Raw genomic sequence first — 13,642 nt, 5'->3', positions numbered from 1 at the left:
TTTTCGCGTAGAATCACCCTCTTTCCGCTTGTACCACCAGTTACCAACCACCCTGTATAGTCGCACTCGAAAAAAGACATAGTAGTGGATAAATAGAAAGATTAAGATCGATACACCATGAATTTCAGTAACTTTGTACTCACTATTTACCACATCGACAAAGTCATCTATGTTTTATTATATTGTATATTATAACTGTATTATTGTATATTATTATATGTATTGTATAGTTATTATTGTATATTATAACTCCATGGTGTAAACTTGAATTTATTAATAACTAGACTTAAGTACTTTTTTGTCCTGCTTTTGGGAATTATGATAAAGTTCTGAATTATATTGAATATGTTTGTCTCAAAGAGATCCTGGAATCAAATGATCCTGGATCATTTTCCAGTCGAATTGAGTTTCACGAATTTTTTTTTACATTCGATATATATCATAAATTTGGAGGCTAAGGTATACTATATATGATAAAGTGTCTGAATTGAGTTGAGTTTTATAAGTGAGTAATTTCAATTTTAAGGGAAAGGTTATTGATGGAATTGAGGGGGTGAATTTGAGTTTGTGAGTTGAGTTTGACGAATAGCTAGTTCCTATCATATTTGAGGGTATGACAAATTGAAAGAAAGAAAAGAATATCCGAAATGAAATCAAACTGATGAATGATTATTTTTATTTTGAGTTGAGAATCTGAAAAGATCTATTTTTTTCTGATTTCTTCGAGGATATCGTGGATTTAAAAAGAACAATAAAATACCTGAATCTTTGTTAATAATAATTTCTCTTTTGTGATATAATTCGCAATCTCATTTAACGGCGAACAAATAAGACAAATAATATTTTTTATTTAGAACTTTGCAACATAGTATCTGACTGTATTTTATCTCCAGCAATTTCTTTCCTTGCGAAATCAAATCTTCGACTTCTCTTTGTACGTCAAGTAGATTATATCTGTGTCGTACCCGTTGCCAAGTCTGTTTTCCAATTTATAGAAAAAGGGGATAAAACGTTGCATGCATTCATAGAATTCCAGAAAGTTTCTGGCCGTGTTCTGCGAACGCGGCAGGGGGAGTTTTAGAAATTCATTGGAACTCGCTTCGGTCGTTTGAACGCACAATTTCTAAAGATAATGCAGCCGTGTCATTTCGCAGAAAATAACTGTCTTCAACAGAGACGTAATTCCCCTATACCTGCTTTTAATTCTTCACAATTAAAACAATAATATTTCGAAGCAACTAGTCTATGATTTATACACTTAAAAAATAACTATGTTAACTTCAATATCTTTGTTTTTTTCGAGTTCCTTTCTAAACGCTAATACCTTTCTGTTTTTACTCTATGCAATATCAACCAAGAAAGAAAAATATTCAGAATAAAGTTTTTTAATAGAAAATAAATGATCTTGTTAGTTTCTATAATCTCGCATCGTCGAATAAAATCGATCAATAAATCGATCAAACAAATTTGCAGTGGAGGTAGTTTTACAGTTCCTTTTGAAGTTTTTCTAAAAGTTGTTGGCAGGTGAGAAGCTACGTATTGAGAAGATTGTAGACTTTAGAAAAATCTATCAATATAATGATAAAAATTCTGGTGCAATCGCATAATAATTTATCAATTAGTGATATTAGTGAACTGACAAATTACGAAATGTAATGTTATATCTAATAAGATAATTAAAACAAAATGTGCAAAATATAAATAGAACATCATCTATATTGTATTCTTTGTTTGATATTAATAATAAAAATGTTCTAATACATTAAATATATAAAATTTATTGATACTATATAATCATATACATACAATACATAGATATATGCATACATATGTGTGTGTGTATGTGTATGTACATATTATATATATATATACAATTATTATTATTAACATATATATGGGTACATATACTATATATATTAAAAATAACAATATACCTATAATAACCATTAACCCGTAACTTCTTAAATCCCACCAAATATGGTTAATTCAATTGTGCAAAAGATTGGTAAAAGACATAAAAGAAATAAATATTATTATTAAAAAATAATTAGAAATTCCATTTCAAACAATTAACTTTTCCCAGAAGACAGAAAGAAGAGCAAAATGGTACAACTTTCAAATTACTCTAACATACTCCAACACGTTTCTTATTCTCACACACAACCAACTCACCCTCGAAGCTGAAACATAAACTACGACACCTAAAAAGTAGAAATCCTGAAAAAAAAGGGAAATCCTAGGATCTCTACAGCGTGAAAACGAGTCTATAGGTATTTATTAACACACAGTTTGGTACCCGATAACGCGATATTACATCAGTAAACGTGCTAATCCGGCGACCCGATCGTTGACCCCCATTTTCCCACCCCTTGCATTGCGACAACCAGCGTATCTAGCTAAATACGAGCCTGGAAGAGAGACAGAGAACAAAAAGGGGTAACTTGGAGGGATGGGGGTGTGGTCCATTGTGTCGTAACAATAGCCAGGAATGTTTCGCGGCTTCTTTTCTGTTTCTCCATCGCTCGAATTGTAAATTCTTGGAATTCATTTCGATGTACATATACAGATATATACTTGAAGACGTGTGGGAAGGGGTGAGCTTGCCAACCGTCGTAGATAACTGCACATACAATTGCAACACGTACTCGAATCAAGGAATGTGCGGCCGAAGAATTCGCGATTAATTGTTATAAGAACATCGAAAATATACGAATTTCTCATTAAGAAGGGAAGAAATTATTTTCGATGGAGGTGTAAAATGATCTTAGGATAAATAGAAGGTTATATAATAACTAGATTATTGAATTAAGGATGATATTAAAATATTGTATAGGATGTAACTCTAAAATATTTTAAAATTGTAAAATTTGTATTTTATATGTTAATGAATAGTATGTTAATAGTATGTTAATGAATAGTAATGAATATGAGTTATATTTTACTTCTCTTGTCATTTTTAAATTTCTGTTTTGAGAGGTTGTTGTGTACGTAGAATATTTATTACAGCTCCGAGATTCTCCCTCTGAGAAATTGAAATAGCTTAAAATTAATTTAAGGAATTTATTCCAGAAGTGATAGTTCAGGATAAAAATTATTGTATAAACGTATATAAATTCTACTCTCAATGTTTACATTGCTGTAATAATTAAACTTTACTATTATCGTAATAAGAAGCATTAGTTTAATACGTGGTATGGGTTCCGTCTAACAAAATAGAAGAACACGAATTACCATTTATTTCCAATTCAATTTCGTCCCCGGCATTTCTACTTCAAACCATTTTAATTCTTAAACATTACTCTATACTTAAGACTAACAAGAGAATACACCTTACAACACCATTTTTAAATATTACAATTCGTCAAAAATACCAAGAACAGAATCAATATCTATATTTATTGGCTCAAAACAATTTCTCAAAAACAATACCTTAAGATATCTTTCTATCAAAAAATACTAAGGATGTATTAAGTAAAATAATAGTAAAAATACTAAGAAAATACACAAATGTTCTATACTCTATACCATTCTGTTGTATACTCTATACTACTCCCGTTTTATATTTTTTCCGCTAAAATAACCAAAATTTCCCTCTCGTCGGATAAGTGACTCACGAACTTTTCATCGACAGTATATATAGATTATCGTGCGCATAGAGAAGCAAACTGATTCGCGAAAAAGCACAATATGGCTGGTTCGAGAGGGAGAATCGAAAGATTATGGGGAAAGTATATATTCATACGCTTTAACGAACGATTTTAAAACGATAAATGCACAGAGCCGATCCTCCTATTCGAAATCCTCCGTCCTTTACCCTCTGACATCGATCAGCGAGCGAGACATTAAAAAAAAAATCTTGCGCACAACGTTTCTCTGTTTCGATCGAAATTAAAACACAATATTATCGCTGAACGTTTCGTACTAGCGCGTTTTTTGTCGAAAGAACAATCTTTAGGACCTTGGTACTCCGCTCCCTGGGGCATTAAAACTGGGAAAACGTGTTATTTTGGATCCTTTTTTCGTTTGCGTAAATTGTGCTTGGAAATTTCTTTTGTTTTTCGAAGTTGAATTATTTCTATGCTTTGAGTGGCTGCACCGATATCGGTTTTATAGGAAAAAGGGGTTTCAGATGAGAAATTATGGGATGTTGCAGCGTGTGGTTTAAAAATTTCGAATAATTGTTTGTTTGTTAGTTGGCGCAATAAAATCGTTCATAAGAGTGATTCTATATTTGTTTTGAGCAATGTATATTGTTCAGGATGAGAGAACGAAAGTTCTGAAATATGAAAGTAAAGAAGAAATTTCTCTAGTAAGGATTATTCTATATATGACCACTTCTTTGGCAAAATTGTTTATGCGATATTAGCATAGTCTGTTCTTTTTTACAAAATACTTCTACTTATATCAATAGAATAAGGACTTGTATTAGTTCAAGCGGCATCTAAATTTCAGTTAATTGGATCTTATTAATTGATAACAAAATGTTTTTATATATACGTAAAATTGTTTCAATTCTACCATCGTGTCCAAAATAGAAGTTCGATTGCTATAGCTCTGCCAAAGTTGGAGGAAGCAGCACAAAGGGACGGAAACTTCGGCCCACAACTTTTGCAGTTTTGGATTACTGAATACGAGCTTTGATCCGATTTACAAAGAACGTCCCTTAACGTTGTAATTAACTTCCGGTACCGCGGAATACTTTCCCCGCAAACAAGTCACGTTTCAGGGCTCGTGCATCGCATTCAAATTCAACCGTATACCTAAGTGGCTGCATCGTAAAATACAAGATTGAGTTAAGGTCAATGCAGAGAATAAAAAATTAACTCACAGACTTAGCTGACACTTTTCATGAAGTAATATCTAGTTATTTTCATTCAAAGAGTCAATATTTATGCATAAACTAGCTTATAAATAATTCAGTTGATTATATTGATTATTCGAATATATTAGTACAAAATTATATATTCCAATACACATATTCCAATAAGCATATTCTGATACATATATTCCAATATATGCCTTCAAAATATTTTTTCTATAATCAACTATTCGTATCTTACAATTAAACGTTAAAATAATCATCATTGTACTTGTGCCATCGTTGTAACATATGGGAGGGATTAAGATTCCTTCACACGATATACAGTATGAGAAACACAGAAAATTTGGAAATGTTCGAAAATTCATAAATCACTTGTTATGGTATCAATTAGCAGAATTTTTGCCTCATACGTATACATTTTTGTTCCTTTATATGCAACCTTAATCCTTTCGCAAGTAATGTCTATTTCCAAAATGTCCACGTCTAATTAATTATCGCTCATTAAAAAAATTACTTCCATCTTTAAATAAATTATTCCAACACGATAACTTCGTGCCACTGTATACATTCGTTCATATAAACATTTGCGCTCAACATAAAGTGCTAAAACAGAGAAAAGAAATTCAAACATGTCAATAATCAATAAATTTCAAAATCTAGAGAAGATTTGATAATCGCTCTGGAAACTCGGAGAATTATTATGTTGGATGAGGGTACGTTTTTACGCGAGGATTTTCGTGGTTCGAGTCGATTGTTCGATTCGAAAGCTCGCACGAATGATGGACGAGCCACGGCCTGTTCACGTCAGTTAAACAGGCGTGACAATGGCCACCGGTCCCCTGTCATCGAGCGTTATTACGAATAAAGGTGACACGCATTCAGGGCCCGACCGAGAAAAGAATCCATTGGAACGGCCCACCGGCGTACACCCTCCGAACCATTATTAAATTATAAACGCGTTTCGACCTATCGCCGTTCCATCTAGCTCGGAACGACGGTCGCGTTTCCGTCACCGAATCATTCAGAGAATGGAAATCCCCACGGGAGACGCGATTTCCTGTCGACGTCGGGGTGGGTCGCTTTGCACTCGTTTTTAGAAAAGTATTGTTGTGTTTTTGATATGGTAACGTTCACCGATGGTTAACTCGTGAGCAATGGGTACGTTCAGGTATTTTTGCTTTACATTTTGTATTTTGTATCGAAATCTATTGGAGAGACGTGTGTTGCGCAGATCTAACTGACTGTAGATTATATTCTATGCATTTTATAGTGAGATTCGAAAGTAAGTATACGTTATACGTCTTGCAAAAGTAAGCTTCGTATAACGTTGACTTATATGGCTAAAGATTTACCTGTTTTTACTCTTTTTTTTTTGCTCTTATACTTTACACTGTACTTTATCTATTATATCCTTTTATTATTATAGTTTACCATATTGCTATTACAGTAGAACTTTGGTTATTCGAACCGGTCAAAGGGCAAAATATTTCGAATAACAGGTGAGTTCGGATAATAAAGGCTCACTTGTTATCTCACCAGCTGTTGCTACGAGTTTCAATAATAGAGGTTGACGTTCGGATACCCAAGGTTGAACAACAATTTCGACATAAATTGTCTTCAGTTATATGTCAGTTTAGACAAAACACACGGACTAAAGCTAGAAGCGCACTATTTCAGAACACGCGTTCGTATAATTGAAAATACGCTCGAGCGTATTTCGAATAATAGAGGCTCTGTTACGATTGCATACAACTGACAGTAAACAAAAACTGGTTCGTATAAACGGGATTCGGATAAAAGAACTTCTATCGTAATTTGTATTCCTATATGTTTCATATCTTTCCAATCAATCTTCAGTTTATGCAATACGTGTGTAAGAGGTTACGAATAAATCTCGTGTCTTTAAATTGTATACTCATCTACGACTCTCATTGTACATGTAATTATGTACATTTCTGCATGGAAATAAGCTACACGATCGAGATCGATAAGTTGTTTATTACGAGACAGATATACTATTCAGCTTGACTTTGTTCTCGTAGGGAACAAGAAAGAATACGGAGAACGACCGAGAGGTTCGAGATAGCGGGAAATCATAAAGCGATCGAACTGCATATAATGTGTCCAGATTACTAATATTGGAGTGAGTAATCATTACACATATTCCATTCATCTTCTACTAAACGATGTCACTGTTCATTTGACCAGAAAAATTTATGGCTTCTCGCTTTCATAGACCTTTTGCTCGTTCTCGGATATCTCACTCTGTCGGTGAGTTCAAATAAAGAGGAGGGCATAGCGAGTTGCTTAGTTCGAGTCAGAAACTAAGTTTTTATTTTGAGGCAAAACTATATTTCATTGTACTATTTTATATTTGTAATTTCATTGTACCATTTATCAAATTCTAATACGTTTTTACATCTTAATAAAGCTATACGTAAGTCATACTTATACGTCTTCCAGTAATATTACTGGACTGCGTTAATGTAACATTTTTGTGTTATTTCATTGCTTGCCGTAGAACAAAAGACAGAAGGACAATAATTATCCCCAGAGCCTATTGCTATTTCGGTTACCAGTCTAATCACACGTTAAATGACCATCGGCCTGAGATCTCACCCTTCGAAAATCGAAACCACTCCGCCGTTCCAGGCCTGTTGATTGAATACACGAACGAATCGTTGTTTCCTGATTTATTGGCCGCTTTAAGAGAGACCGTGGAACCGATTACGTGGCTATTTCGGGTGAGCAGAGAAGGGGTAAAGAAGTGGGCCGAAGGTGAGAAGCGATTGAAAAAGAGAGAGAAAGAGATTGCGAGAAGCGAAAGAGGAACGACGATGGAAACGATCGATGGAATCGTTTGAGGGGCGAATTATTTGCCCGGTACATCGTGCCACCGAACCTGACGGTCAAAGGACCGAGGCAAAGTGAGCTCCCGGAGACCATCGACGTCAGGATATAAAGTGCCTCCGCTGCTGCTCCTGGTCCTTCAATCTCTTATCCGATATTTGGATAGTGAGTTCAGGCTTAAAATTTTATTACCGCTAAGAATCTTTATTGTACACGGATCACCAGAACCGTCGAAACCTTTGACATACTACTACACACAAGTATTACATCAATACTTGAGATTCGGTAGATTGTTTTTGGGTGGAACTAAAGGCGAAATTTAGAATGACGATGTTGTTAGAGGAGGTTCGTCGCGATTTAGTGAGCGTAACAATGAACAAGGTCTTCTTGCGTAATGAATAATGTTGGTAAGTTGATAAGTTGTATAAGTTGCAAGTTATGGACTTTACTTTAACAACTTTAGAATTTTTAATCAAATAGAATTATTACCTTGAAGATTCATTTTAATTCAAAAAAGTTAATTCGAGAGAAGAAAACTACACAGAAAAGTTTTATCTCTAATGAACTCGGGCTGACTTCAATTTTTTCGCGTTTCAATAACAGTTATAATATAATTGACAATGTAATTGTTACGACCGTTCGCGGAGAGGCGCGATCGCGAGGAAAAAGCGTCAGCGAGAGGAGTAAATTCTCGTTACGATTCTGATAATCGAGGCCACGAATCAGTCGTTCCCCTGTTTCGATTAGAAGAACAGAGGTAGTTCAAATGATTGTAACACTGAATTAGCAGAGTTAATATAAACTTGTATATTAACAATATTTAAAATTATAATGAATACGTCACAAATGATTTAACGATGATACAATTAGCTTGTTACTGGAAAAGCTGGAGAAAGTTCATTATTAAACAATAATAACGTAATTTTGGCTTCCTTGTGTCACCTTAATAAACATTTCTACATTTCGATTTAATTTCCACCATAAAAATGTAAGATAAGACGAAAGAGTTGGAATCTTCCATCGATGAAATGCAAACGGTATTTGATTTCACTGCATTTTATTCTTTATCCGAGTCGGTCCGGAGACAGCCGTCAATTGGTTCAACCACGGTTAAAGAATAGAACGCCGTTTCAAAAGACAGTTAACATAATATTAATTCGCATAAAATAGTTTCACTACATGATTTTGTGTTATCGTGTCTCGATACAGATTTTCACTGAATTACGAGAATTGTGTAGAAAGTATTAATATCTATTTACGTATAGAAGCCTTTTAGAATGATACGATGTGCTTATAAAAGGTCATTCATGTGCTTATAAAAGTTTCATTTATGTATTGACATAAATCATACCAAATTTTATGCCTATGTAATAGACATTGTCCAAGTTCCATTTGTTTATCATGGCGACGCGAATTGAAAATACCGCGGATGACTAAATATCGTCCATCGCACTTTTACGCTTTTTGAATGCTGAAAACGTTCGTTCATAAAGGAATTCACCGTCGTTACAGCAATATACAGCATTTACGGTAATAAGATTATGGTTGAACCATTCGTAAGACGGTCGGGATAAGGCCTGAATTTAATATTACTAGATGTGAACTCGTGGCGGAAGCAGCAGCATATTGAAGATATGTTATAAAGAACTGGCCTCACGTTACGATAAATGTTCAAAGAAGGAGGGAAGGGGTAATTATAACGAAAAATATCTAGATACATGTGTATATACATATACTAAAGTTACAGACAAAAGAAATCTTTTTAAAATGCGTCTGTATCGTTGCTATGTCAAAACGAATATTACTTTCTGGACGACCTTCGTGTAATATGATGAAGAAATTCAACAAAGAGATTAAAGAGAGCTGAAGTATCTATCATTGGAAGATCCGCATAGCGAAGCAGAAGGAACATGATGAGGTGTGCTGGACGATTGCGTATTTAGGCGGAATAGAATTTAGACGGTACGCAGAGCAATTTAGCCGGAACAATATTCGTGGCGCGGTGCTGGTCGCACTTGGGCGCAACGCCTGCGGGATACAAGCATGCGTTACAAAGCAGCTCTCAATAATTGCGCATCGACCAAATAATTTCATCTCGCTCCTGTTCAAGCGACCCATTGTTGCCTCATGCTAGGAGCTGTAACGGCTCCATAATGCCTCCCCTTCTACCCCCTTAACCTGGTCAGACCCCGAGCACTTGTTCAATCACGCTCGACCGTCGCTTAATTAATCATGTAAGATCGAAGTTTATGGGTGACGTCGCTCTCGATGACCCACCCTTATCTCTGAAATTCCCTGTGATTCAGGTATATCAGCTAATTGAGAGAAAGAATGTTGGGTAAACAAGGAGTGATCAATATTGGGCTATTATTAATAATTTATTAGTATCGTTGATATCAAGTATTCGATATTAATAATTAAGTGTATTTTAAAATGATATTTATATAAGTACAAATATTTAGATGGATTTTTCATTTTATATCCGAGAAGTAATATTTTAGAAAATTTTAAATAATATTATATAGCGATGCTATCTCTACCAATTACTTTTGGAATGTAAAGTCAAAAATCGATATGGTAAGAAATTTCTGCAGACACTATGCGGTTAGTATTATCAATAGTATACAATTCTGTAAAAATTCGAATCAGTTTAATAAATACAACTTCGTTCGAACCTGTTAAAATTTTAATTCGAATAGTATCACAATCTACTATTATTCTGAGTTAAGAATATATTTATAATATTATATTTCTATCTTAACACTAGGTTTACGGGCGTTTTTTATGTACCTATTTCTACGAGCACCCGTCAAATTGACGGGTAAACGAAAATACGCATTTTCTTTAAAAAATCGATTTATTCAAATTAAGTCTTAATTGAACATTAGGGTTCACGTTTAAATAAATTGTTAATAAGTAAAATGTCTTTTTTTAAAAATTATGATTGAAATGATAACAATAATATTAACGATGTAGGGTAATCATATTTATTGAGCACATTTTTTACAAATATACTGAATTTTGTTTATGCATTTTTCGCATACGATCCTTTTTGCAATATATACAACAATTATTGTTTCTATTTTTTTGCAGTAGGCCACTTGGCAACTTTTTCGCACTTCTGACGTTAAAGGTGACAGAAATGAAGCGTCTGATCTTTGGCAAAGTATGAACTCCTTCCTGGATATTTTCGATTTGGTGCACTCTTTACATAATATCCACGCGTTTATCGCTGCCAAGTCTAAAATGTTGAAAAAAGCTTGAAAGGGCCATCGGAAACTCCCTGCTTTCACACTATATTTGCCATCTGATCAATGACGTCCACATCAAACTTTGTTTTATTATAAAAAGCGATGGTTTCTGGAACACGTTTATAATTATCTTCTACTTGTATACTTGTATGTTTGGTGCTTGGAAGGAGGGCTTTTACGTGAGGTTTACTTTTATACACAGTAAACGCGCAGTTTTCTGATTTATATAAATTTTAGGAAAACAATGTCATCTTGTCCTTTTTCCCCTTGAGCATCGAGTTTCATCTTTCCCCATATAAGGGAAACCATTCGAAATATATTCTGTTTGCACGTCAACTGCTAACCAAAACTTAACGCCAAATTTATGAGGCTTATTTGGTATATATTGCGTAAACCTGCATCGGACTTTCGTTGGAAATAATTGTTTATCTATTGAGATATTTTCATATGGCTTGTAACAATCCTGGCTATTATTTATAAATCTGTTCCATATTTCGGATAACAGCGCAAATTTATCTGTTTGTAATCTTTCGGAGGCTTTCAATGATCTCGCCTCATATGCGGCCCGGGCATATAGAATTCCTAGAAAACTACGCAACTCAGCAACTGTGATTGTCCAGTCCTTTTTCAAAACTCGATGCACCTCGGTTTCAGTGCAATCTTTTATGTGTTCCATTATGTGTCTGTCAATTATCAATTCGAAGGCACTAGTTACACAACCCGACATAATATTTCTCTTAGCATAACCAGTAGGCCCTGCGATATTCTTGAATATCATACGAACGGGCGTCCTACTCCTAGATCCGCCTGCTTTCAGTTTTATTCACTGTGTCCCGTCAATTGCAATTTCAATTTCACCTATTACATTTTGGGATGTGCTTGAAATGCTCGTCTTTTCATCCTCGGAGTCAGAACTAGAAAGAATACGCATGTTACGACACACTTTCAAGAAGTGTTCCTCTTCGCTATCCGAAGATCCTTCTATCTCTCCACTTTCAATGTATTCAGAACTTTCACTGTCAGCTTCGCTTTGGCCTAATTCATACTGACTTTCTTCGGAGGTATCCTCAAAACAATCTTCATTGATGTTGACAATTTTGTTCAATATCTTATTATATCTTTTGGATTTACTCATGATTGCTAAAAAAGGGGGATTGGTCAAAATAAGAAAATACTGTGCCTAAATTCCATTATCCTATTGTAAATACTTACAATAAGCGGAGACAATAATAGAAAATGTCTACAATAACTGAAATTTTTGCACATTGTCTTTAAAAAAATTGTTTATGAAATCAGCTAGCCCGTCAATTTGATGAGTTTCGTAGAGATAGGTATGCTACATACAGATTTCAAAAATAAGAAAGCCTAGGAAAAAATAATTGTGTGTATAAATTCTTTAGATGAAATGATTAATTTACGATGCAAATGGCTAAAATGAATGCTATGGTTTTTTAGATATTTCATTTCGAAGTTTGAAATCCATCAAATTGACGGGTCCCGTAAACCTAATGTTAAATCCAATTTGAGACTCGAAGAAGAAAACAATCGAAGATCGAATATTCGATCGCCTTGAATTCGACGCTCCATTTCCAATCTGTCACTAACTAATTAAGGTTTTATTTAAGTCGTGATTTTACACGAAAAATGAAAGAAACGGGACAATGTTTGTTTCGAGGTCAACAGTCATTCGAAAGTGGCAAAATGAACGAGATACTTGTATGTCGTCAGTTCTTAGCTAATTGGCCTTCGATTGAAATCCTCATTAACGAATATCGATGCTTTTCCTAGCGTTTTAATTAGCTCTCTCAAAGGAAGTTCATTTGACATTTATACTGAGTTTTATTTCATAACGTCTATCGCCTGGTTTCGTTCAGCGACACTCGGACGTTTATCGATCTACCTTATAAACGCTTTTAATTTTCAACACGAAATTTATTTTTCCTTTTCCGCGTAGACAATAATGGAGAAACTTTAAAAAAATGGCTCATAAGCAACATCTCTTCCTAATTTCGCATTATAAAATTTTTATGTATTCTGCAAATATTAACAGAAATTTTATGAAAACCATTGTAATTATCGAACTGCGAATTTTTATGTGCTTATGATGAATTTAATTTCATATGATATGTAAAATTGTATAAGATATTCGAACTATAATATCTTTTATAATATTTAATAAATCAAACATTTCTCTACCCAGGTTCCATCTTTTTAATTATACCCATGCAAATTCATATTTGAACTGAATATGGATCTACAGTTAAAATGATCTGCTTGTTAGATTATCCACTACTAATTTAATTGTTCCGCTAACTATTAAAATAATAAAAATAAAAAATCATTATTTTGATTTTAATATAATATTAATCATTATAATGATTCTTAAAGAATTTTATTCTCCTTGTAGTTACAAACTAAAGAATGATTTCATAATAATTCAACTATCTGACTAGAAAATACATCCTTTTCTCAAAAATAGGCTCTTTTTTCTAAAAAAAAGCATTGAAATTTCATTAATTTATCAACCTTACCTCCTTTTTATTTCAATTTCAAGCAGTGCTAGAAAACACGATAAATTTGCTACTTACTTTGTACAAAACTTTTGAAGCGTACGAAGCATTTGGGAAAGTAGAGTGAAAGTTTTTATTGATAATAAATAAATAACGGCGAATCTTGTGCATTTTCATACGATTTTCTGCAAGTACAGTTCTAAACTTCT

General features: G+C 33.8%; 2 protein-coding genes across 2 annotated transcripts; both read right to left on the bottom strand.

Moving 5' to 3' along the window:
* Nucleotides 1-11,137: 11,137 nt before the first annotated feature.
* Nucleotides 11,138-11,709, bottom strand: LOC105680446. The gene has a single exon (XM_033319577.1). The coding sequence runs from the start codon at nt 11,699-11,701 to the stop codon at nt 11,171-11,173; it is 531 nt and encodes a 176-aa protein (XP_033175468.1). The 5' UTR covers nt 11,702-11,709; the 3' UTR covers nt 11,138-11,170.
* LOC117151379 lies at nt 11,456-12,129 on the bottom strand. Its single transcript, XM_033319578.1, has one exon. It carries the CDS (start codon nt 12,056-12,058, stop codon nt 11,747-11,749), a length of 312 nt encoding a protein of 103 aa, XP_033175469.1. The 5' UTR covers nt 12,059-12,129; the 3' UTR covers nt 11,456-11,746.
* Between the last annotated feature and the right edge of the window lie 1,513 nt (nt 12,130-13,642).

The sequence above is a fragment of the Bombus impatiens genome, unplaced genomic scaffold, assembly GCF_000188095.3.
Source record: "Bombus impatiens unplaced genomic scaffold, BIMP_2.2 scf_0167, whole genome shotgun sequence".
NCBI classification, from domain to species: domain Eukaryota; kingdom Metazoa; phylum Arthropoda; class Insecta; order Hymenoptera; family Apidae; genus Bombus; species Bombus impatiens.
Note: the sequence above shows the minus strand (reverse complement) of the source record. Positions and strands in the feature narration are given on the sequence as shown.

Excerpts from the sequence above, each read along its gene's own strand:
- LOC105680446 (XM_033319577.1), bottom strand. The coding sequence starts at position 11,701 with ATGATATTCAAGAATATCGCAGGGCCTACTGGTTATGCTAAGAGAAAT.
- LOC117151379 (XM_033319578.1), bottom strand. The coding sequence starts at position 12,058 with ATGAGTAAATCCAAAAGATATAATAAGATATTGAACAAAATTGTCAAC.